General features: G+C 33.5%; 1 protein-coding gene across 1 annotated transcript; it reads left to right on the top strand.

Moving 5' to 3' along the window:
• LOC127674816 (E3 ubiquitin-protein ligase RLIM-like) lies at window positions 1-22,636 on the top strand. The gene is made up of 5 exons (XM_052170557.1): window positions 1-628; window positions 16,069-16,257; window positions 19,551-19,681; window positions 20,595-20,640; window positions 21,141-22,636. The coding sequence occupies exons 1-5, from the start codon at window positions 1-3 to the stop codon at window positions 22,634-22,636; spliced, it is 2,490 nt and encodes an 829-aa protein (XP_052026517.1).
• Window positions 22,637-27,828: the final 5,192 nt, after the last annotated feature.

Below are 27,828 nucleotides of genomic sequence, written 5' to 3'. Positions count from 1 at the left end.
ATGCAGTCCTCTCATGATCTTCTTAATGTAAATGGAATGTCCTCCGTCAAAGTTGAAAACCTGGGATACCACACTTCATCTTGTAACCTGAAGTACGTCTTCGAGAATTATGGGCCAGTTGGTGATGTATACATCCCCCGAAATCACTTAACTGAAGAGCACTATGGCTTTGCCTTCATCCATTTCTACCACAAATGTGATGCCAAGGATGCCGTACATGCTCTGAATGGTTCTTTACTGGATGGTTGTAAACTGAGGGTACAGATGGTGCACGGTGATGATCCACATTATGCTCGACATGATTGTGGCCAGGGAAGGCAACACCGATACAAGGAAGAAAACCATTTATTTCAGAGCCAATGTGAAAGGCAGCATGTTTCCAGCACCAGGATCCACACCAGATCTCACAGCAGATCTTCCTCAAACCACTCAGAATCCAAATTTCAATCTTGTAATATCTTGACCAGAAGATCGGCATCAACCAAAAGATCCAAGACCCAGCCTTCAGTTTCTACTCAACAGCTGCAAAACAGGGCCTGTACAACGTCCAGACGTCTTTCAGGAAAAAAGAAGAAACACAAATCAAAATCTTCATGTAAGAGTGCCTCCAAATATCTTGCAGGAGGAGGTAAGCACAAATAAGTTAAAAATTCCTCAACAAGTACTCTGAGTACTAGGAAACATGAAGGTAAAGGGAGAGAGGTTTTGGTAAAATTCAATAGAAGTATAAAAGAATGATATATTGCACAGGATTTTATTGTAAACCTTTGTCATGGTTTTTATTTAATTTTATAGCTGTTATTTGAATATTAAAATTTCCTATAAATTGTTGAAATATTTTCTTATTTAGTCATTTGAAGTAAAATATTTTTATTAGATATATTCTTTATTTACATTTCAAATGTTGTCTCCTTTCCTGGTCCCCCCTCCCCTGAAAATCCCATAAGCTGCTCAGTTTTTAAAAAGGCTAATAGAGTATTAGCATCATTTGAAACCTCCCATGACAATGTCTGTAGTTCTTATCTAAAACTTGGTAATTTGGCATAATTCCTTAATAGTCTTCATCCCATAAAATTTTTTCTATATATTTTGTGCTCTAAATAACTGAAACATTCATTTGTACAAAGATATTAGAATTAGTTTCTTATATTATATATTAAGCACCATACTAATATTGATATCTATTTGTAAGTATTATACACAACTGTATACCTACTGAGGAAGTATATTTGGCTAATAAGGTGCCATTTCCAGTAAAGATCATTGTTTAATTTAGAGCTTAAAAGTGCTATTGGAACTGTTACTTATTGTGCTTTGCATTTGCTAAAACTAGTTCAAGTGTCCATCTTACTTATTCTTTATTTCATGGTTACCGTTATAAAATTTCTGGATCAGAAATGTATTTAGATCCACACATCTTCAAAACTGAAAAGAGAATCATTATAAAATATATTATGATTTTGGTTTCTTCTCCATCAAAATCTCCAAGTTCCTCTTCAACCATCCAAATCTACACTCTGCTACCCTTCTTTTCTCTTATGTTCTTGGGCAACTGAACAGCATCAGGCATGGATTCCCACTTACAGAATGGACCTTAAATCCCATCAAATAGTGTTTTGTTATTCCCAAACTTTGTATGCCACTGTTGCATCTTCTGTCTTTCAGAGATAAAAATTTTGTTGGGTTAGTTTTTCCTTTAGTACCATGCTGGGTACCTTCTAGTACAATGAGCATTAATCAGTAGTGATGAAAATCTCTAAGAGGCACCAGTTTGATTTCTCCACATTCAATGAGTTCTGTGTCTTCAACCATAGGGCTTTTAGTATCAGTTTGTGGATAACAATCTGATTTGTTTTGGAGTTTCTGTGGGTCCCCTTTGGTAAGAACTGAGTTAGATAATAGACATTACTGGAGCTAAAGGTTTCACTTGGTAGTAAAAGATATCTAGTGGGGTGTTGTCATTCCATTATTTGGTGATTACATTTGTACTACTTTTATATAAGTATGTTTTTAAGAAGCCTTTACTATAGAAGGTTTCCATATGACCACTCAATTTTTCCTTCATTTTAGTCTTTTCTTCCTACACTTAAGTCCTGCCTTAACCTCTCCTCTTCCCATCTATTTAATCATCTCATGCTACTTTTTCCCACCATAACTCTGGTATGAAACCTACTTTATTGTCTTGAATAATATTTTTATATGTCATTAGATTTCGTTGAAAGGAATTTGGAAGGATCTGGTTTGAGAATTTTTGGCATCTGTGTTCATAAGAGAAATTGGCCCATAGTCTTCTCTCTTTATTGTTTCTTTGCATGGTATATGTATCAGGGTAATTGTAAAAAAAAATTAGACAGTGTTCCTTCTGTTTCTACTTTGTAGAATAATTTGATGAGTATTGGCAATACTACCTTGAAATCCAAGTAGAATTCTGTGCTAAATCTATCTTCTGAGCCTTTTTTATTATTTTGGTCGGGAGGCTTCATCACTACTCCTATTTCACTAGGGCTATGTGTCTATTTTAACTGATTATTCACTTTTGATTTAACTTTAGTAGGTTTTCTATGTCAGAAATTTTATACATTTCTTTCAGATTTTCAGTTTGATAAAGAACAGATTTTTAAAATATATCCTTAATATTCTCTGGATTTTCTTGGTGGCTGTTTTTTATATCCCCCATTGTATCTCTAATTCTATTAATTTGGATATTGACTCTCTACCTTTTAGGTTGGTTGGGTAAGGGTTTATCATTCTTTCTGGTTTTCTCAATGAATCAACTCCTCATTTCATTGAATGTATTGTTTTGTTTGTTTGATTAATATCAGAACTATGTTTGATTATTTATTATTCTCTCTTCCTTTGAGATGTTATTTCTCATTTTTCATTAAGAGCATTAATGTCTGGCCTTAAGTTGCTAATATGAGATCTCTCAAATTTTTCTATGTAGGTATTTGGTAATATGCATTTTCCTCTAGATCACCCTTCCTTGTGTCCTATATGTTTGGCTATATTGTGTTTTCAGTTTCATTCAATTCTAAATGCTGTTAATTTTCTTCTTAAATAGTATCTTGGCTAACTTTCATTCAGCAGTAAGTTGCTCAATTTTAATGAGTTGTTAAACATTTTGTTGTTTCTGTTCTAGTTACTCAGCTTTAATCTCTGGTGGTTATGTAGGATACAAAGTGCTATTTAAATTGTCTTATAATCATTGAGGCTTCCTTTGGGTTTAAGTTTTGGTTAACTTTGAAACAAGTTCCACCAGCTACTGACAAACTCAGTTGAAATGCTATATAAAATTGTGCTCAGTTCAATTGATTTGTGATGTGATTTAGCTACAGCATTTCTATGTTTAGTTTTTGCCTAGAAGACCTGTCTATTGGTGAGAGTGGGGTATTAAAGTTAACCACTTTCACTGTAAGGATGACAATATACAGTTTTATCTGAAGTAGCATATTTTTATGAAGTTGGGTACCCTTGACTTTGGTATATAGATGTTTAGAATTGCAATATCCCCTTGGTAGAGATTTTTTGTCTTTGATGAGTATGTAGTTTCTTCTACTTCTTCTGATTAGGTTTTGTTGAAGTCTTTTTCATCAGATATTAAAATAACTCCACCTGCTTGCTTCTTGGGTCCATTTGGTTGGAACATATTTGTTCATCCTTCTGTCCTGAAAAGATATCTATTTTTGATGTTAAGGTGTTTTTTTGGGTACTACAGAAGGATGGTTCTTGTTTTTATAATCCAATATGTTAGATAGTGTCTTTTTACTGATGAATTATTGATATTTACAGTTATCAATAACAAGTCCTTGTTGACTTCTGCTATTTTATTGCTATTATTTGGGTTCCCCCCCACACACACATCTTCCCATCTTTTTATTTGCTGGCGAGAGATTATTTATTAATTGTATTTTATTGAATTAAACAACCAGTTTGGGTTGAACTTTTCCCTCTAAGGCTTTTTGTGGAGCTTAATTTGTCAGATATATAACTGTATAAACTTGGTTTTTATCAAGATATTGTTTTCTTTGTCTATTGTGATTGATAGTTTTACTGAATATAGAAGGCAAATCTGGTATCTTTTGTTTCTTTGCATTTGAAGAACTGATCCAGGCTACTCTGGGTTTGCCTTCATGTAATACTTGTTCAGTCACCTTCCTTTACAGCTTTTAATATTCTTCCTTTGTTTTCTATGGTTGTTACTTTAATTATCATGTTCCAAAAGAACTTTATTTTCTGATTTAGTCTATTTGATGTTCTATATACTTCTTGTCCCTTGATACACAACTTCCTTTGAAAGTTAGTGACATTTACTTCTATGATTGTAAGAATATTTTGTGTGCCTTTGATATATTTCTTTTTATTTATTACTATTGTCACTGATTTGATATTTTCATGGTTTCCCATATTTCCTGATGTTTTGTGCTTGGATATTTTTAGATTAACATTTTCTTTAACGGGTACATACATTTCTTCTGCCTTGGAATCAACAACTTAGAATCTCTCTTTTAAGCCTCTGTTGGTGCAGCTTATTTCTGAGGGGCTTGTTCAATTTTCTAAGCTTTCCATTTCCAGTTTTATCTGAGTTTGTGTTTCCTTAGTAATTTTATTTCTTTCTCAATTTTAGTGTCATGTCAGGAATTTCTTTCACTATTTCATCCCATTGTAATTTCATAGAATCTATTAGGGTGCCTGGTTGAGGGTTCTTCTATGGGTAGGTAGGAGGCAAACATGAATAGATGCGAATTAGGAGAAAAAGCTAACAGGGGCTTCAGGAGAGAATTAAGGGGATCCTGCTGATACTTTAAAGGTGAGTACCGATATGGAATCAGAGCTATGGTAGGAAGAGAAGATCCTATATGAAGGTTGCAATAAGGCAAAGAATCATATGGAGAGATAGGAATGAAAGGACTATGAGAACCTTGGGTCTAAATCAGGAGTGGGATTCTAGAGTAATTGAAGTTGAAGTGGGAGAAAGGACACCTGTAAGCAGATATTACCATCTAGAATGAAAACAAAACAACAACAAGAAAACCAATATCATTTGTGGACCTGAGGTCCTGCCAAGTATGCTCACTGGTAGTGTAGAAAGTGTTTTTCAGTATAAGTGCTCACAGAAGGGAAGAAGGTAGACTAGAATGGTTGATTAATGGATTCAGCAAATATAGGGATGATGGGACCACTGTAAGCAGAGTGCCCAGAGAAGGAAAGTGGGAGTGCAGACCCTCCCAAAAGCTCTACTACAGGGCTGGCAATGTGGATGAAAGAATTGTGATGGTAGGCAGACAGAGAGGGAAAAAAAAACATTTTTTTTGAAAAAAAATTATTAGATATTTTCTTTATTTACATTTCAAATGCTATCCTCTTTCCAGATTTCCCCTCTGGAAATTCCCTATCCCATCTCTCCTCCCCCTGCTTATATGATGGTGTTTCCCTACCTACCCACCCACTCCCACTTCCATATCCAATATTCCCCTATACTAGGTCATCGAGCCTTCACAGAACCAAGGGCCTCACCTCCCATTGATGCCCAACAAGGCAATCCTCTGCTACACATGCAGCTGGAGCCATTGGTCCTTCCATGTGTGCTCTTTGGTTAGTAGTTTATTCCCTAGGAGCTCTGGGCAGTCTAGTTGTCCCAACCCTTCTTGCTTCTGAGTTCTGAGACAGAGAGCTTAGATTTAATGTTTAATTTAACTTATGTCATGCTTAAGCCAGTGATCATTACTAGCAATGAAAATGGCTATTTAGATATGGCTTATTCTATATCCCTCTCTTGTATTAGGACAATTGATTCCATTGTACTAAACCAAACAAATCAATATTTTGTAGGTGAATTGATTCTCTTTGGCAAAGAAGAATACTGACATAAATAGGTTAAGTAGATATTAAGCAGGTTAATAGTAATAATTTTGTATCAAATAGTAATAAAATATATACCTATGTCTATTATTTTGATCGAATAATACCAAAACCCAAATTATGGACTGAATCAATTATTTCTTAATGAATCAATTTCACATTCTTATCTTAAGCCTCCAGTTTAGAAGAGTTTTCAAAATGAGTGAAGTCCTTTCAAGATCATTGCTTGACTCAGACATAGTTATTTCCCCAACACATGCAAATGCATAATTACAAAATCCTCTATATAAAAACTCACAGTTACAATTCTGGATTGAGATTTGATTGTAATAACTTTATGGAAGATTTTCCAACTTCTATTACATAGCCCATATCACTTATTTGCCTATACATAATGCAAAAGTAAAAACACTATACATTTTGGTAGTATGCATTACTTTCCTCATATGGAATCTACATTGGGAATGCAGACTACTTCAGCATTTGACAAAACATTTAGTATCAAAGAAAGTACTTCAGTTGGTTTATGCAAGATTTACTAAATAAATAAAATAATGCAGTACCAAAGTGTCTTCATATTAAAGAACCTTCCATAGAAAATTTTAAAAACATGTAAGTGGAGTTGATAATACTAATGAATCTTAAAAGTAAAATGGTATTGTAAATAAGGATTATTTTTTCCAAAGAAAACTTGGCTGCACTAAAACCACAATACCAGATCAGTAACATCATAATTAAAATACCATTACAATCTTTCCCCACTTCCATTTTCTCCTTCCAGGCTTTCCTATACTCTCCTACCCTTACAACTTTTCAAATTCATGACATATTTTCTTTAACAATTATTAATACATCTACTTATAAAGAGATAAGTATATTCATGTGACACACTGAGTTCTTTAGTATTGCTTATATGAGTATGATTTCAGGATTGACCATTTGGTATTGATCTCTTCCCTGAGAACATAGATCTTTCTGAATTCATTACTTGCCTATTGTACTGTGTCTAGGGGTTAGGATCCTTGAGATTTCCCTCTACTATATCAGCATGTCTATTAATGCTATCACCGTTTAGGTTTTGTTTTTTGTTTATTTTGACACTTTTCATGCTCCTCTAGGTATATCCTGGGAGAAATTAACAATCATAGCTAGACTATACATCTTTATTTAAAGTGCCTATAATATTTTAATGTTCTGCTTCAGTACTTACAATATTTATGAGAAAATAAAATAAAAGCAAAATCATGCTTTCAAGAAGAATATAAGGACTTGGAGACCTGACACAGAATGTATTTATTTACTTTTTTGTTTGTTATTCATGTATATATACTGTTTTGTGCTGAGAAATAAAAATTTTTCTTGCATTTCATGCTTGAACCCACAACACACTTCATTGTGCTCTGCAATTTCCCCATATCCAAAAAGCAAATTTGAAACAATTTAAATTCTTTATCAAATTTGAGCATATTTGATAGAATAAGATAGACATTAATATTTTATTTTATTTTAAAGATTAGAGGACACAACTGAAGAGAATTATTTCTAACCCTAGTTAATTGTTAATTATTATGCTATATGGCAGATGCAGATATGATTGGAAACATTCACAAGGAGAAAAGTCAATTCTTATTCATATGAAAATGAATATTGCTTCATATAATTACTATTACCTTGGGGGGGTATTTTGAAGCATATGGCCTATTTAATGTACAACTAGCACTAATCCCTATAATTTTAGCCTAAAATAACTGGAACACACTAGAACTTAAAAGGGTCTAATGAAACAACCACAGGTGGTTGAAAACCAGTGATATACAGTGGTTGGTATACCACAGTAACATGGAAATACTTTCTGATTTAGTAAGAAATAAAACTTAATAAGCATTTGGTACCCACTTTGTAAAAAGACAAAAGACAATAAGAACCTCCTCTTTGTTGGCACTGTGCTACAAGTTGGGTAGGAAAGTTTTGCCTTAGTCTGAGAGCCATAGAGGTGAAAGAAACTTGGATGAGGAGGAACCACTTCTGAGGCAAAATTAACACTGTTGAATTCTGCTACTAATGGTTATTTTAAGAGTCAAGAAGATTAAAAATCAGCTCTTGATTTTTTTTAAATGGGTTAACAGTCATTGCTCCAGTTGTTCAACAAGACCAAAAGGTTAATTTGAAGAGCATCAAAGTATAGCACTCCAGAGATAACAAATATGGATTAGCTCAGGATGAAGTTTCCTATCAATTTCTAAAAAACCTTAAGGAAGATCACAAGTTTATTAGGGAAAGCACTACACGAGGCATCATAGGTCAAAGTATAGATTCTCCTTTGATTTTTTTCAAGTGTTATAAACTTTTCAAAGTAATGGCCTTTTAGCTTCTTGCTCAATGTTATTTCTGATATTCTGGTAGCTTTAGAGGAGATTGTAAGTGGAATTATTCACCCTGATTGTCTAGCAGCACCTTCACTGTCAATATATAAAAAGGTTCTTTTTTCTGAAAATGTTTACCTCAGAGTTTTATGGTAAAATTCTGGATGTTTAAAATATAGCATCATATATTCTATAAGAGCAATTCTAGGATTTTGTGAAATTATGGTGTTGATATCAAAATCTTATTGCTGATTTTAGAGGAAAATATTTTCTGATTTCCCCACACTTATTATATAGTATTTGCACTTACTATATATTATTATATATTATGTCATGTGTGGCACTCTTTATTTGGCAATATGTTCCTTCTATATACAGCATTTTAAATACTGTCATCAGGAAGGGATTTTGAAATCTGTCAAAGGCCTTTTCTGTATGTATTGAGATGACAAATTATTTCCGCAGTAGTCTAAGTGGTACATTTTAGCTCTTTATTTGCATATATATATATATATAAACATGCTTATATATCTATAATGAATTAGGTTCAATCACAGTATACAGTTTTTAAGTAATTTTCATTAAATCAGCAATTATTTTAATATTTGTGTATATGTTCATTAGGAAAACTGTTCTATAATTTTCCTGTGGTAATATGGCTATTTTCATTACACTAATTCTACCATTCCATGAAAATGGTAGATCTTTCAATCTTCTGATAACTTCCTCAATTTCTTAGGAGACTTGAAGTTGTCATACAGGTCTTTCTCTTGTTTGGTTAGAGTAACAACAAAATATTTTATATAATTTGTGGTTATAATGAATGGTAGTGTCCCTCTAACATTTTACTCAGCCCATTTATTGCTTGTATGGATGGGGTTTCTGGTTCTTTGAGTTAATGTTGTATTCAGACAATTTGTTGAAGGAGTTTATCAGCTGCAAGAGTTCTCTGTTTGATGTTTTAGAGTAATTTGTTTATACTATCATATCTGTGAATATCAACAACTTGACATCTTCCCTTTCATCTCCTTCTGTTGTCTTACTGCTCTAGCTAGAACTTCACGTACTGTATTAGAGAGATAGAGGGAGAGTGGACATCCTTTTCTTTCCCAATATTAGTCAAAATGCTTTCAGTTTCTCTCCTATTTAATTTGATGTTGTCTATTTGCTTACCATACATTACCTTTATTATGTTTAGGTATGCATCTTTTCCCTAATTTCTGAAGTACTTTTATCATAAGAGGTGTTGCATTTTGTCAAATGTTTTTTCAGCATCTAGTGAGTTGATAATGTGCAGGTTTTTTTTCAGTTTGTCTATGTTATGGATTACATTTACAGATTTTCATAAATTGCCTTACCCTGTATCCCTGTGATAAAGACTCAAATCATAAGTATTTTTGAGTATTTTGGCATCAATGTTCATGAGAAAAATTGGCTTGAAATTCTCTTTGAGTATTTGAGTGCTTTTGGTACCAGGGTGACTGTGGCTTCAGAGAATGAGTTTGGCATTGTTCCTTCTGTTTCTATTTTATGGAATAGTTTGAGGACTACTTATATTGTTTCTTCTTTGAAAGGGTGGTAAAATGCTACATTGAAATCATCTAGCCTATGGCATGTTAATATTTTTATTTATTTGTTTCTATATTTATTGTTTGGGAGATTTTAACGACTGCTTCTATTTTCTTAGGGGTTACAGGACTATTCAGATAGTTTACTTGATCTTCGTTTAGCTTTAGTAATTAGTATCTGTCTAGAAAATCATCAATGTAATTGTGACTGTCCAGTTTTGTAGAGTATAGGCTTTGGATTCTTAGAATTTCCACACTGTCCATTGTTATATCTTCCATTTCATTTCTGATTTTTGTTAATTTTGGTACTATTTCTCTGCATTTTCATGTGTTTGTTGTATTTTATAAAAAAGAAAGAAAAAACAGGATATGTTTATAGAGGCATAGTATGGTGAAGTAGAATGGAGTGCCTGAGTGGGCCCATGCTAATGCATCCCTTCTCCTTGAGGCTCTAGAAATACAAGAGATATAGTATGGAGAATGGGAGTTGAGGAAGGAGTAGAAGTAGAGAAAGACAGAAAGAGAGAGGGTGGAAGGGGGGGCTGGCCAGGAACAAGTGGAGAGAGATGAGGGTAGAGGAAGAGGAATGGAAACAGAAGGAACAGAGCATAAGAGAATAAAATGTTAAGAGGGTTAGATAGCAAGGAGGGGGCAAAAGGCCTCTTTTATAGTGAGTCAGGCATACCTGACTGTTGCCAGGTAACTGGGACAGAGCCTCGACAGAATGCTAATAAGGTTGACTAAGGGTTTTTATATCTTGGTGGTTTACTAACAGAACGAGTTATTTGTTTTGTTTTGTTTTTGTATAGTTTTGTTTCTAATTGACTACTTCAGCCCTGAGTTTCATTATTTCCTGCTGTCTATTCCTCCTTTGTGTATTTGTTTCTTTTTACTCTTTTATTTTCTGGAACCTTCAGATATACTTTTAATTCATTAATATGAGACCTCTTCAACTTCTTTATGAAGGCACTTAGTGCTATGAATTTTCCCCCTCAGCACTGTTTTAATTGTATCCCATTAGTATGGGTATGTTGCACCTCATTTTCAATGAATTCTAGTAAGTCTTTGATATCTGTATTTCTTCCCTGAAATGGAAAAAAAAAGTTATTTAGTTTCCATGAACAAGTAGATTTTGTTGTTTCTTTTGTTGTTGAAGTTCAGCTTTAATCCATGGTGATCTGGTAAGATCAAAGGGGTCATTTCAGTTTTCTTTTATTATGTAGTCTTGTTTTGTGACTGATCATATGGTCAATTTAGAAGGTTCCATGAAGTGCTGAGAAGTAGGCATATTCTTTTATGTATGTGTAAAATATTCTATAGATAACGATTAAGTCCATTTGAGCCATATCCTCTGTAAGATTCATTATTTCTTTGTTTGGCTTTTGTCTTGATGACCTGTCAATTAGTGAAAATGGGTTGTTGAAGTCTCCCCCTATTAATATGTGCAGTTTGATTTGTGATTTAAACTTTATTAATGTTTCTTTTACAAATACCATTGTGTTTGAAGTATATATGTTGAGAAATGAGATGTTTTCTTGATGGATGTTTTTCTTTGATGAGTGTGAATTGTCCTTTTTCTCTTTTTGTTACATTATGTTGAAAGTCTACTTCAATAGACATTAAAATGGCTACTTCAGCTTGTTTCTTGGGTCTATTTGCTTAGGAAACCTTTTTCTTGGCCTTTATAATGAGATCTATCTTTGTTACTGAGATCTGTTTCTTCTATACAGTAGAATGGTGAATACTGTTTACACCTCCATTCTGTTACACTGTGACTTTTTACTTGGGAATTGAGTCCAATGATTTTTAAGAGATATTAATCACCACTGATTGCTTCTTTTGTTATTTTGATGATAGTGGTGGTTGAGTGTGTGTATCTAAGTGTGTGGGTATGTTTCTCTTCAATTAGTTTTAATGGAATGAAATATTTTTTTATGTTTTCTTGAGTATAGTCAGCCTCCTTTTGTTGGAATTTTTCATTTTAGTATCCTATGTAAGCATGGTTTAGTGTAAAGTTATTGTTTATATTTGGTTTTGACATGGAATATCTTGGTTTCTCTATCGTATCTTATACACCTGAGATTCTATCTTCTGTTTCCTGTGTTTTATTACTGATGCTTATGTCTGTAGTTCCTGTTCTCTTTCCTAGGTTTTCCTGCTCCCAGATTACCTCAGTGTGTGGTTTCTTTATCGTTTCTATTTCCTTTTTCAGTTCTTAGACAGGTTTATCGTTTACCTGTTTTGTTTTTGTTTTCTGAGTTTCTTTATATTGCTTCCTCTTTCAAATGCCTCTAAATGCTTGAATATGTCTTTCTGTTTCATGTACTCTTTAATAGCTTCAATCGTCTTTATAAGGTTTAAGATCCTCTTCTTCTCTTTCAACTTCATTAGGATATACAGTATTTATTGTAGCAGGATACTTGGACTCTGGTACTGCCACGTTGTGTTCTTCCACTGTCCATTAGGCATCTTATTTTCCCTGGTGTTTGCTATGTGATGCTGATAGCAGCTTGATTTTTTGGGAAAGTGTGAAGAGCTGTGGCCCAGACAATGAAGGTCATGGTATCTACCTCTGCTGGCTGTGCCTCAGGAAGATTCCACTTTGTAGGTTCTCACCTGGGTGGATCCTACTCTTCAGCCTGTGATCCAATCAGACCAAAGTGGGATGGTGGGCAGATTCAACTGGGATGTAACGGGTGTAACTTAGTATCAAACTGGTTAGCACCACCACCTTATTAACAAAACATCTAATAACTCCTGATTTCGACTTTTTAGAGCTTCCTTCTATGATGCATATTTTATGGATATTTTCAGTAAAATATTCCCCAGGCATGTAATGATTCTGTGAATTTAATCAGTTGAGTTTATTTTTATTATAAATGGGATGAGGTGAACATTTAGTATTTATTGACATGTTTTATATTTAATAATATAATTTTGCCATTTTCATGACTTTCAATGTCAGCATTATAATTTTAAAAATAGAAGAATTCCATTTTTATCATCAATACCAATCTGACATGTTGAAAAACCCTAAACAAGTGGTTCTGAAATGTGGGACAAATTTGTTAGTTATGAAATACTGGCAGGTTGGGTCACTTATGGATAAGAGTGTTAATTTTATACTCAATTATCAAAGAATGATTAGAAATATATCCCGATAATTGACGATGCTCTCCAATATAGTTATTTAGATCCCAAAGTCAAGAATATAGATAGTGAGAATTCTACTCAAAAAAATCAATGCCCACAAAGTGAGCACTTGTCATTTATATGTAATTTTACAAGACATAATTTGAAATCCAATCAAACGCAAGTAGAAAATCTACAATCTGAATCTAAATTTTCAAAGACATACATATCACAAGGACATATAACCAAATCAATGATTTCCGTTGCACCCACTAAAGGAAAGATGAAAGAAATAAGAGCCCAAAACTGTTGACTGATAGAACATGGACTGAAAACAAGTGACATCAAAATTCACTGATAGAACTATTTTGTAAATTTTTGTGTCTCATGACATGAGATTTCTGTGTTACCACAACAATTCTATCTGTGTTACAGATAGAATTATACAATAAGAGGCTTAAAATTCAGTAAGTTACTAATCAGGAATATTTTTAAATTTTCTATAATAAAGAATGTCTTTTCAGTAGAAAATTCTCCAGATAACTACCTAATGTGAATAAAGGAAACATCATATTTATGTGGTAATCACTACAAATAGCTTGATAGGGCATTTTAGTATACTTTGAATATGCACCCACCAATGTTTAAAATTACTCATTATTTTAATATGCTATTTGTCCTTTAACTTTTTGAGAAGTCATAAATACAGTATTATTCAATAAAATATCATTAACTAGTACATCTCAGTTGAGATCAATGATCTTTGTCTCTACTGGGTATATCCTAATGTTTTATAAATGATTGTATTGACACAATTGAGGGTTCTAGTACAGATACTACTTTATTACAATGTGGAGACTATGTGTGCTACCAAATATCACTTGACATAGGAAATGGCTTCTTAAAATTAAAGTCATCTGACACAAAATGTCGTTATTTATTATGTTTAGAAAACTTGTTCTAACCTCAAGATTTTTTTCGCTTCCAGTGAGAAGGAAATCTTACAATCAAACAAATGTTAAGCAAAATACTTTCATTCCTTGCCTAGGCTCTTAAATGCATACAATGAAGAGACTACTAGTTTTCATGCTCAAGGAGAACCAAAATTCCTCAAATGTTATAAAAACTCCAAAATGATAGTCTTGACTTAACTCAAGATAGAGTGTAAAGGAATTGCTAGAGGAGTGATGTAAACCTACAGTTAGCATTCCTTAGGCATCAGTTTCCATCAGGCAGAAAGGGCTACTTCCTTTGGCATATACATGTGGTTACATGTCAAACCCTAAAATTAACTTCTAGGCTTCCTCTGCTCTCTGGCACTTTATAGCTATTATGAATAACACAGCCCCGACAGTAGTCTTCTGGTCCTTCTCTACTCCCACACTATTTCACTACTATGTTACTTCCCAAGCAATTTCAGATAACTAAACCTTTTCCCGCTTCAGCATAACCTCTTATAACTATCAGGACTTAAATTATTTTTGTTATTTTCTCTTCTCTGGAGAGATTGCCCTGGTGAATTCTATTTGATTCTTCCAGATTCTTCTGACTATTCTTTTTTTCATAATTATCTTCTCCCCATGTATGGAGTTGTCATTCCAGTGGTTGCTTAACTTTACACTTGCTTTCACTAGTCTACTCCAATAGCTTGATTTTCTAATAGGATGATATATATATATCAGAATTGATCTACATACTCATTTGATGTGAATTACAATTTCAAATCCCTAGTAAACATGTGAGATATTTTTTTAAAAATTCTGGTGTCTACAATAGACACTTAAAGCAATCTCCTGCATTAGCAAAATTACATATATTATTAAATGTACACTAGAATTAAAAATATATGTAACTAATATAAAAGTATAAATAGTGAAAATCAGATAAAATTAAAATTTGAACTAAAATATTAGTTTTAAATATTAACTACAATATATTTGTTTGCTCATATTAGTATCTTTACCATTAACTAAAAGAAATTATATTTTGATAATTCCTATAGAGTTGTATACATAAGGGGATATTTTTAAAATATATTTTCTCATTTTTTTGAAGAAATTCCTAAATTTATCCAAGAAAATATTAAGCTTACCAATATGAATTAGTATTATCCTACTCTTTACTTACATACAGTTAATATTGCCAAATTAGATTGTGAAAGTATTACATAATCATGACATAGCTAATTCTTTATGTTCTCCTTCACTGTTTTTTTTTAAATAGTTTCTTCTTTCATACAACACACTTCTACCATAGTTTTCCCTCTTTAAACTCTTCTAGCTCCACTCATGCTTTCCTTCTCTACCAGATCTATTTCCCCTCTGTTTTTCTTTAAAAAACAGTTAGCCTCCAAAAGACAACAGCCAAATAGGATAAAATGAGATATAGTAAGAAAAGGCAAAAGAGGGGCCAAAGAGATGATTCAGTAGGTAATAGCACTGACTGCTCTTTCAGAGGTCCTAAGTTCAAATCCCAGCAACCACATGGTGTCTTACAACCATCTGCAATGGAATTTATTACCCTCTTCTAGTGTGTCTGAAGACAGGAACAGTGTACTCACATACACAAATTAAATATATCTTTAAACAAAAAGAAAAAAAGGCCCTATTCTGGTATGTCTGAAGAGAGCAACAGTGTACTCACATACAAAAAGTAGATATACCTTTAAAATGAAAAGAAAAGGCCAAAGGCAAAAGAACGCATATCCAGACTAGACAAGGCAACCCAATAGGAGGAATATGTTCTCCAGACAGGAAAAAGAGTCAGAGACACACCTACACCCACTCTTGAGAGTCCCATAAAATGCCAAGCTAACAGCCATAAAATATAGGCAGAGATCCTGGTTCATGTAGTTTATAAAATAAAGCTTTTGACAAATATTTTATGATGAGTTTGATATTTAGAATTCCTTCATACTTCTTCCCTTTTTGTAATAACAGGTAAAGAAGATCCTATAAAGATATATTTAGTAGTGATACTATTAATTTTCAGCCAATTACTATAGAACAGTTTGAAGTTATATGAGAAGAAAAACAAAAACAATGCCCATTTTGGACTGAAACAATCCTGAGAAATTTGCAGTAATAATATCAGGATTGATAATTATGAGACCTAAGTTCTAAAATATGACCATTTATATTTTGTAGGACTTCTTGGGGGAGAAAATACGGAGAACAACCAGAGGCAAGTGGAAAATGTACAGCACATTTCTACATTTGAAAAGCCACATATATCAAAAGGAATTGCAACTCATACATTGATGGCAGGTCCCACTGCCAGAAGTCAGACAAGTAAAAAAACCCCACAAAATTCAAGACAAAGTCCAAAGATTGAAAGTAAGTTTTATCAAGTGATAACATGATTGTTTCATGGTATGGAAAGTTTTTTTTTATTTCATTGAGAGAGAGAGGGAGAGAATGGGAGAGAGAGAGAGAGAGAGAGAGAGAGAGAGAGAGAGAGAGAGAGAGAGAGTGAGTCAGAAGCATTTAGAGGAGTACAAAACTGAGAAATAAAGGCAAAGTAGAAGAAACATGGACAGCATTCTGGCCGTGGCCAGAAAGATCTGTGAGAGATGGGAAAATAGCAGCAGATAGACAATAGAGAAAGCATAGTGAGAATTTCTAAAGAAGATGCACAGCACAGTGAGAATAGACTGATTACAAGTATGATCAGTATCCTGGGGAGAAAAGGACCGGAAGAATTGCGTATTTGTCCATAGACAATGAAGGATCCTAGAGGTTAGCATTTACCTTAATATAATGAAAATCAGCAGTAGCACATATTGATTGGAGAGTGATATGCCCCTTTTGCCAGAAGTAAAGGAAATTGCTCCTTTTGGTATCCCAGATGACTCTGGCTTCAGACAAGTTGACAGAAGAAAAAAAAAACCAAAATCAACAACAAATCCCACTAACCAAAGTATTAACTGAGAAAATAACCTAAATTTATGTCAAATTTAAGCAACATTATTTTGCAGGATATTAAAATATACTGACTTTTCAAGGATTCCATATATTGCATAAATCACATTGATTTGGAATTTTGAAAATCAAGCCACAGCAAAATTCTTTGTTTACCACTTATATCTTGATATGCTTACCAATTATTGTAAGCTATCCAGCTCTTTCTTCTTTAAAATAAAACCAGAAAAGTATACTGAAATCTGCAGTGCATAATGTAAGATAGTTATATGAACTTTAACTTTTATTTCACTATAGCAAATTCATGTTAAAAACATTATCAAAATGACATAGTCAAATGATTTTAAGACTATAAACATTACTTCATTTTTCAATCTCTACAGTAGCGATATTTTGTGAAGATGACAAATATGAAAATAATGTTAGACAGCACCCTATAAATAATTCCATGGGATAATAAAAATTACATAATTCTATAAGTTGAATTACAAAACTAATATTCTATCTTACCTATAATACACATTACTTGACCATATGAGTTTCTTGAACCCATAAGAAATTGACCTTGGTTGTATCTTCCATAATAAAATATCACAAAACCCTTATATTCTCATCTCACAAACAGTGAGGTAAGTTACACAGTAGACTTAATAATTAAAGGTGTTTTTACATCTTTAGGTACTGGAAAATGGAATCATCAAGCTAACTCTGGCAAGAGTTAGGCCCTACAATCTTTGCACAAATGCTTCTGCTTATCACTCAGCTGGGAAGTTAGTTTCACTGTATCCTAGCTCAGTCTATATTTCAACCAAATGGAAAACTGCACTAATGTCATTCAGAATTATATCTCCAAGTATAATTAGTCTAAACACCAGGATCCAAGCAATAGTACCATGTCATTTGCCTTGGGTTCTCATGGTAGATTGTTCAGAAAGAAGGCATTTTCCTTTGTTGGATTCACCTAGTTATTTCATCAACAGGAGTCTGTTTTTTTTTTTCTTCTTTTATAAACCTCTAATAGGTTTATTTTAGTTTTACAATTTTGTACATTAGTATACTGTACATAAATCATTTCCACCAATCATTATTTACTGAAACTCCTCTCATGTATCTCTGAATTCTTCTCAAATTCAAGATTATTCCTTTAAATATTGTAGTGTAGATATAATAACCTGCTAAGCAAAGTTATTGTTGCTTATGAAAAAAATATATGTACTTTGAATTATAGAATGGATGAACTATAGTGAGAGTCTCATCTCTAGAGGAAACTCACTATTCATATACTCTCAGCACCCATTGGCTGCCTATTGCTCTTCATGTATGAGTGGATTCTTAATAGATGTACCCTATTCATATTGACATATGTACTGGTGAGATAATTATGCAGTCTTGTTTAAGCATCCATATTGAAAATATCATCTTACAGTTATTCCTATAAAATACAAAAATCAAGGATTCTTTGCACACTTTTACAGTATGTAGACTCCAAAATTTATATCTTATTGGACTTGAAATTTGTGCAGTAATGCATGTAGGGTTCTCTTTTTACACATATGTTTTATATTCTATTACTTTTTTCTTTGGTCTTCGTATCTTTGTCTGCTCCCGTAGCTACCACAAGGGACTATTTTTTTCTTCTCTACCTCTCCCCTGCAAAATTTCTGGTAACAAGTACACTGTTTAAATTTTTCAACTGTATTGTTCTTCTTCAGTTTCATCTACAAACATTTAAGTTTGAATCTCTTCACAGCCCCTAGTGATAATGAGTCTTTCAGGACAAACATGTCACTTTTTGTTGTTGTTGTTGCTGACAACTGTTTTACTGCCATGGCTTACTTTATCAGATAGCTGCTCTCCTACTATCCCTGTTAGACTCTGGAAACTATACCAAGCCTTGATGTAGTATGATCTGCTATCCACTTAGCCCCTTGCTATTACTGTTTTGTAGCAAAATATCAAAGCACAGTTATAGTATTTATCGCCATTTGGGAGCTCCTTTCCAATCTTGTGCTATTTGATGGTAACAGGTATAGGCAATCCTTTGTAGCATGTTCTCCATATTATTTTTTCACATGTTTTTTATTTGATATACTTTTATTTACATTTCAAATGATTCCCCCTTTTCTAGGCCCCCACTCCCCAAAAGTCCCATCAACCTCCTTCCCTCCCCCTGTTCTCCCATCCACCCCTTCCCACTTCCCTGTTCTGGTTTTGCCCTATACTGCTACACTGAGTCTTTCCAGAACAAGGGGCCACTCCTCCGTTCTTCTTGTCCCTCATTTAATGTGTGGATTATGTTTTGAGTATTCCTGTTTTCTAGGTTAATATCCACTTATTAGTGAGTGCATACCATGACTGATCTTTTGAGTCTGGGTTACCTCACTTAGTATGATGTTCTCTAGCTCCATCCATTTGCCTAAGAATTTCATGAATTCATTGTTTCTAATGCCTGAATAGTACTCCATTGTGTATATATACCACATTTTTTGCATCTACTCTTCTGTTGAGGGATACCTGGGTTCTTTCCAGCTTCTGGCAAATATTTTTAAGAGTCTGGCTAATCTGGTTTTTATATTATTAAAAGATGACAGATAGTGAACTGAGAAAACAACCTTGGACAGAAAGAGATTACAATAATTCAATCATCCCCAATGTCAGTAGAGTACAATATTGCCTGCACAAAACACTTATTTGTACAGATTTTACAGGAAAATATATAGAAAATAAAAAAAGGCAAATGGAGCATCCACACTCTGAGTCAATAATAAAATCATATTTATCAACGGAAATTGAACCTGAAATGCTGACAGTGTATGATACATCTCAGAGAAGAATAAATGTTAGTAACATTTGAATTTTCCAAATTCAATATTACGGAAATGTCTGTATAATATATTACCTGTCTCTTTTGACAGTGAAAGAAGCTGTGAAATTATAGCAAGACAAACTTTTTTTGGCATAAAGGAAGATTTAAGTTGCAAATTGTAGGGTTTAATTTTTTTTGGCTTTTCCAACAAGAATTGTGTTCATACATTATAAATGATAGAAGATATATAGAGACAATCCTGTATTATTTTAGCTATTCTTGATTGTAAATTGGAAACCAAATATTATTATAATTATTAATAGTACTAAACTATTGGAAATAACTAAGAGAGCATCTCAATATAATTTTAATACTCAATTACATCCTGATGGCAAATGATATTCATCATTTTCCATGTATTTGTTGCTTGCTTGTACTTCTTTTGAAAATTCATAAAAGAACATCTATAACAACAAAGGAAATTTTGCATAATTCTATTTTCCTCCTTGGGGCCATCCACTAATGTCAGCAAAACAATTTTGATTTTGATGATGGCTAGTACCTGTGGATATGCTTATTCTATCCATTGTGACAAGGCTAAGAATGCTTCTAGTCATCTAACCACACAGTCTCATCCAACTCAATCATGTGTCTCCCAATATTGTTGGCATTTCACTTAAAACTCTACTTGAAACCAATTATTTGTGTTTCTCCCTCAGGAAGCAATAGCAAGTATTGCTATATAATTAATGCCTGCTATTATGCTTTATTTGCTTCTTAAATTTTCAATAAAACCATGTAATTCATGAGCCTAGAAATAAATGTACTCACTAATAAATATTTTAAAAAAATAATTGAACTTTGATGCAAGTGTTTTATCTAGTACAGAATTTTTAGAAGATTATAAAGATAACTCAGCAGTTAAAATAACATTTAATTGTTCCAGAGGAATTCTGTTCAATTTCTTTCCCAAGTTTCGGTATCTCACAAATGTTTAGGACCCTAGATCTGATTCCTCCTGGTTTTAATAGGAATCTGAACATATTTACTACATACATACACACACACAGACATAGATGCATACACATGTATATAACATAAGTAAAATTTAAAAAAAAAAACTCTTTGTTTTAGAATTGTAAGTGGTATTTTGTTTGGTTATATTAGCATTTTTATTCTATTCCTATGCATGGTGATATATAAAATTCTGAAAATAAATGAAATATCCTCTGATTCACTTTAATTTTTTTATAATCTTATCTAAAATCAGCTAAGTTATTTCAAAGGCAGTTTTGAAACTCTCTTTCCTGGTAAATTTAGATTTTTATGCTTTGTATTTGTATTTATTCTATATAAAATCTGAATCAAATTCAGATTAAAATACCTAAATCTTTAGGTGTCCCTTGTCACCCTCTTTTGAAGCACTGCTAAAAAAGTATACATTCTAACTTTGACAATTTCTTTCTGAATAATGTGCTTTTTATATTTACAGGTGGAGCAAATACTGCATATTTTCTGCATAGTGGTAATTCTGAAAGAGACCAACTTAACTCCCTTCAACAATCTGAAAAGAGAACAAAAATGGGGAACAGGGAGTGTGGGTTTGAAACAGCAAAAAGTCAAAGTAACCCAAGCAATAATGATATCACTGAAGGAATGATATTCACCTTTAACAAAGGGAACACAAATCCACAAAATGACCTTTCAGGGCTTAGCTGTCAGGACAGTAATAGGAAAATCCAGAAGCAAATGGACCATCAAGAACTTGAGTCAACATGTATAATTCCATTTCTACCAGAAGGAAATATAAAAGAAGTTTTAATGGAAGACAAATTTAGTAAAGATATAAGCACTAGAAGCAAGAGTCAAGATGTTCTGATACTTGAAGAAACAGTTGAAAGTAGGCTACTTCCTGATACCAAGGATGTGTCACTAGTGGGACCTCATCATAGTTTATCACCTGAAAATTTTGAAGATCTTAGGAAGGATAAGGCTTACATTTTTTCTAATAGCCACACATTTTTACCACTGAGAGATAATTTATCCATATCTGAGTTGAAAAATCTATACTTTTTTGCATCTTTTCCAACAAAAGAACACATATTGACAGGGAGTACTACTAATAGAAGTCAGTCTACATCTGTAACACCAACTAACTTTACCACTGTGAGAAATGATCAAAAAGAACACACAGACATCTCTTCCTATTCTAACCAGGCAGGTATACCAAATTCTGAAATGACTTCTGATGATGAAACTTTAAATACCAATTCAAATTTTTCAGTACCTATAGGTCCTTGTGGAGAATCAGGGACAATCATAACAAGAGTTTGTGAGGTAAATGATAATTTAACTGAGACTGACTTAGAATCTTTTGATTCATTGTCAAGTCAAAATAATAGAACAGTTCATTCTGGTCCCAGTTGTAGTTCTAGTTATGTTTCTAGCTCTAATTCAAATTATACCAGTAAATCTAATACAAATTACTCACTGCTTTCTTTGTTAAGTTTAAGTCAACAGTTTTTACCTGTTTCTAGTACTAGTGATAATACTATTGGCAATGGTATAAATTCACCACACACCTCGCTCATTAATCAAGAAATTAATGAATTAATTTTATTTCATTGCCCACCTTTTGAGGCCAGTCATGAAGTACATGTTACAAGCCCAGAAATATCTAATGATAGTGATTCTTGGCCAGTTTTGCCTGATTTTTCAAACTTCAATGATATTCATAATAACCACCCAAAAGGACTTACCAAAGAACAGATTAATACTTTACCAGTAAAAATGTTTTGTGAAAATGATAGATTAAATGACTGCAGTATTTGTCTTACACCATATATACAAAACAGTAAGATTCGTGTACTACCTTGCTTTCATGAATATCATGATAAATGTATTGATCAGTGGCTGTCTGACAACTCTACCTGTCCTATTTGTCGCAAACATATAATAAATCCTGATGACACAGAATTTCTATTTTAACTCCTGGAACTCAGATAAATAAATTATTATAATATTAAATGGATGATTTTCATTTATTGTCTTACTTTGGGTTTCAAATGGTTTGAAAAATCCCATGACTATAAGCAACATTGGGGAGAAATGGTTTATAGTCAAACAAGACAGAAACCCAGAAGCAGGAGCTGATTCAGAGAACATGGGTGAGTGTTGCTCACTGGCTCCCTCTTTATACAGTCATTTTTTTCTTTCACAAAACTCAGTGAGCTTGGCCTACCCACATTAATCACCAATTAAGAAAATACCATTCAGCCTAACCTGACTATAGTCCATTTTAATAGAATCACGTTCTCAATAGAATTTTACACCTCTCAGATTACCCTAGCTTATGTCACATAGACAAAACTATCCAGTAAATTTAATGCTTTGTCAACTTGACACAAAAATATTATCACATTTAAGACATACCTTTCCTTTCTGAATCAGCCCAAGAGTTTAATTAATTTTAAATCATTTTCTTTATAAGCTCTCCAAAGTCTCTTTAAAAGTTCAAAGTCTCTCAAGTATGGGCTCTTACAAAATTAAAATAAGCTAAATAGTTTCTTATTATAAGAAGGAAAAATAAGGGCATAATTACAATCATACCCAAAGCAAAATCAAACTCAAACATTGTATATTTCAGACTTCTAGGAACCATGCCAGATCTTATTGATTCCTACAAAGGACCTGCCAAAACATATGCAATTTGTCACATAGGCTCCAGCAAGTTCCATTTGATAACTCCTCCTCTCCTTGGTGGCAATTTCATGGTCCTGGCTTCTCAAAAAATTCAAATTTTCCTCCTAGAACTGGGCTTCACTTTCAGCAATTGTATATCCTGGGCTTTCTTTATGGTCCCAGGCAACAACATCTCTTCATGATCCCATCAATCCTGAGACTTCAACTGACAGTTCAGTTGTACCATCACCAATGACTTCTCATGGCTTCTCACAGTTTCACGCCTCTGATGTTCTCCAAGATGACTTCATATCTTCAAAGCTGGTAGCCCCTGGTAGATTCTTATATGTGACAAGGTTGGCTGCCAGTACAAGGTAGTATATTGGGTGCCTTTAGAACACAACATCTTTGTGCTGATCCTCAATTTTGAACATCTATGCCCCAAACACAAGGGCAACTACTACTCTAAAGGAAACATCGCTAAATCTTACATTGCACACCAAACCTCACACACTAATAGTGGGAGACTTTCACATCCCTTTCTCACCAATTGACAGATCATCCAGATAGAAACTAACAGAGAAATGATGAAAAACACTGACATTATGAAAGAATATACCTAATAGTCATGTACAGACTATTCCACACAAACACAAAAGAATATACCTTCTTTTAGCACCTCATAGATGCTTCTCTAAAATTTACCATATAATCAGTCACAAAGTCCCAGCAGATACATAAATATTAAATAATGCCTTATATTTTATCAGCACACCATGGACTAAAGCTGGACATACAACAACAGAAACACCAGAAATGCTACAAACTGATGGAAATTGAACAAGTCTGCTCTATGAGCTCTGGGTCATGGAAGAAGTAAATATATTAAATAATTTCTAGAATTCAATGAAATGAAGTCATGACATATTTAAACTTATGGTACAAAATTAAAGCAGGTCTAAGAGGCAAGTTCATAGCACTAAATACCTCCAAAAACAAGTTAGAGATTTCTCATACTAGCAATTTAAAATTACACCTGGAATCTCTAAAAGAAAAAAGTAGAAGAAGCAAACACAAGGAAGAGTAGTAGAAGTCAGAAAATAATTAAAATCAGGGCTGAAATCAATCAGGTAGAAACAAAGAAAATAATACAAAGAATCAATAATATCAAGAGCTGATGCTTTGACAAAATCAACTCAATAGAAAATCCCTTACATGACCAAAAATGGTGCTGTGGTAGAAGGAAAAGCAATACATAGGCCTCCCCATCTTGGGAACCATGCTATCTGTAGGCACCAAACCCTGACACTATTGCTGATGGCATGAACGACTTGCAGACAGAAACCCAGCAGGGCAGTCCTCTGAGAGGTTCTGCCAGCACCTGGCTAAAACATATGCAAAGCCTCAGAGTCAATCATTTGTCTGAGCCTAGGAACCCCAATGGTAGAGATAGGGAAGGACTGAAGCAGCAAAAGGAGATTGCAACCCTATAGGAAGAACAACAGTATCAACTTACCAGACCCTGCAGAGCTCCCAGGGATTAAAACACCTATCAAAGAGTACACATGTTTGGGTCAAAGGCTCCCACTACATATGTAGCAGAAGATGTCAATAAGATGATAGGCTCTTGGTCCAGTGAAGGCTTGTTACCTCAGTAAAGGAGGATGCTAAAGAAATAAGGTGGGAGTGAGTACATGGGTTGGGGAGAGGTGGGATTGGGTGGTGGGGTTGCAGTGGGGAGACCAGGCAGGGGGACAATATTTGAAATATAAATAAAATAATCAATAAAAAGGAAAGAAAAATACTCAAAACAAAGTTCAAACAATGAAAAGAACTAAAAATGAGATATATATCATGATCTGATGTTCACTATATGCAACATTTTTCATATATTTGCTATTTTTCAATTGCTACACCAAAATAGTGAGAACAACTATTTGAGTAAGGATTAATTTCCACTTAAAATGTGAGGATACAGCCCACCATAGTGCAAGATTCATAATAGTAGAACCAATAATCAGGAAACAGTGGACATGTGTACTACTGCACAGCTTCTATTCTCTTATTTCTTAATTTAGTCCAGGACACTAGCTAACAGAATTTTGTCACACATGGTCAGAACAGGCCATTTCTTCTCAAATAAAACAACTTAGAATGTACCTCAGAGTTAAATCCAGAGTGTATCCATGGTGATTCTAAATCCGGTCAAATTTACAGTAAAGATTAGCTGCAATATTGATATTAAATTATACAATTATCTTTAAATGTATATTTCATAGATCCTTATTATTTGAAGACTACTAGAAAGTAAATCATTTTATGCCCTACTATGCTTCATAAATGGACACTTAATTGGAAATAACAAAACAAAGATATTAAGTTGTATTTTGTTTTATGCTTATAAAATCTTGTAACCTTAAGAAAATCTAAAACACCAATATGATTGATAATGGAACATCCAAAATATCATTGTATCACCACAATTGTCTTTCTTCCCTGTCACATTAGATAAGTGCAGTTGCTTTTTAATAAAATAATATGAAGTGACAATAAAGACATCATCTTTTATCCCTGTATATTCATGATTTCTCCCTTTATATATTATGTATAAGTATAATATATTTATGACAGTCCTAATAAGGAAATTAACATTGAGGAATTATTCACTATATTAAAATTTTCCTAATTTTATCTAAAATATATATTTAGTTGTTTTCCAGACATTTTTTGCCTATGGCTTATGCCACTGCTATGCAAATGACATTGTTGCATTTTTATAATAGGAGTTGGAAAATAGTATATAATGCTAAATTACCTTTCATGTCACCTGTCAAGGAAAGTGATCTTATTTTTCTAACTCTTAAATCAATTTTGAAAATCATAGATTTATTTTTACACTCATAAAAACTGTAAAATTTAGCTGCTCTCATTATTTTCCTCGCTGCCCACATTGTTGCACAAACATACACTGAGATCCTGATCAAGCTGTCTGCTGCATCTTTTTGACACTGTCTTATTTGATTTGAGAGTTTTTATACTGATACTTCATCTCATACTTCCTCTGTAGTTCTTTATAAACAAGGAGATCTGGATTATGTCAGGAGGAACTTATTCTTAGGAACAAAGGTCTCAGTGTTACATATAAACTTTAGAGCACTCACTTCTTTATATCAGAATCATAGTTATTCTTTCCTAAAGCTAGAATACTGTTGCTATAATACAATGGAATTTCCCAGTGATAGATACAATTAAGAGACAGCTCAACATTTTAATTGCTTATAATTCTTCTGTTTCTTCCATTTGTTCTAAACTCTCTTTTTAAAAGTCCAAGGGATATGTATTTAAATATTTTTCTGCCTCTATATTACCTCATCTCTCCCATTAAATTCACAAAGCCAAAGCCAGTATTGATTCCTATTATCTCACACTTTTATCTTATTATTTTTATATTCAATTTGGTCCTCACATGATTATCGGGATTTTGTATATTCTGACAAAAGTATTATTCTTCTTCACATTCTTGATTTTTATGAAGTTTAGCTTCAATTTCTTGATCAGTCTGAGCTTCAGGACATGTTTTATTGTTTTTTGTTTTTGAACCTTAGATGGAAACTCAAATTATACTGATCTATGTCTTCAGACTGTTGTTGGGATATGGTTTATTAAGTATATTGACTTTCCTAGTTGATGTCTAATGAATTTGGTGTGTACATAGAAGTATTTATAGTTAAGAAACTTTAGTTTTTATTATTTTTTTATTATTTTCTATATTCTATGTTTACATTCCAAATGAGTTTTGATTTCCCGGTTTTCCCCTCCCCATGAGTCCCATAAGCCCACTTTCCTCCGTCCATTCCCCAATCACCCTGCTCCCATTTCTCTGTCCTGGTACTCCCTACAATGCTGAATAAAGCCTTTCCAGGACCAGGGCCCTCTCCTTCCTTCTTCTTGGTAATCATTTGATATGTTAATTGTGTCTTGGGTATTCAGAAATTCTGGGCTAATATCCACTTATCACTGACCGTATTCCATGTGTATTCTTTTGTGATTGGGTTACCTCACTTAGGAAGATATTTTCCAGCTCCAAACATTTGCCTAAGAATTTCATGAATTCATTGTTTTTAATTGCTGAGTAGTATTCCATTGTGTAAACATACCACATTTTCTGTATCCATTCCTCCACTGAGGGACATCTGGGTTCTTTCCAGCTTCTGGCTATTATAAATAGGGCTGCTTTGAACATAGTGGAGCATGTGTCCTTATTGCATGCCGGGGAATCCTCTGGGTATATGCCCAGGAGTGGTATAACAGGCCCCTCCAGAAGTGTTATGCCCAGTTTTCTGAGGAACCACCAGACTGATTTCCATAGTGGTTGTACCAGCTTGCAATCCCACCAACAGTGGAAGACTGTTCCTCTTTCTCCACATCTTGCCCAACATGTGCAGTCTCCTGAGTTTTTAACCTTAGCCATTCTGACTGATGTGAGGTGAAATCTCAGG

This window comes from Apodemus sylvaticus, chromosome X (assembly GCF_947179515.1).
Source record: "Apodemus sylvaticus chromosome X, mApoSyl1.1, whole genome shotgun sequence".
NCBI lineage: Eukaryota > Metazoa > Chordata > Mammalia > Rodentia > Muridae > Apodemus > Apodemus sylvaticus.
This window is presented reverse-complemented; position numbering and strand designations above follow the sequence as displayed.

Excerpts from the sequence above, each read along its gene's own strand:
- LOC127674816 (XM_052170557.1), top strand. The coding sequence starts at position 1 with ATGCAGTCCTCTCATGATCTTCTTAATGTAAATGGAATGTCCTCCGTC. Across the intron at positions 19,682-20,594 it reads CATCTCAGAGAAGAATAAAT|AGGAATTCTGTTCAATTTCT; the intron begins GTTAGTAACATT and ends TAATTGTTCCAG. Across the intron at positions 20,641-21,140 it reads AGTTTCGGTATCTCACAAAT|GTGGAGCAAATACTGCATAT; the intron begins GTTTAGGACCCT and ends TTATATTTACAG.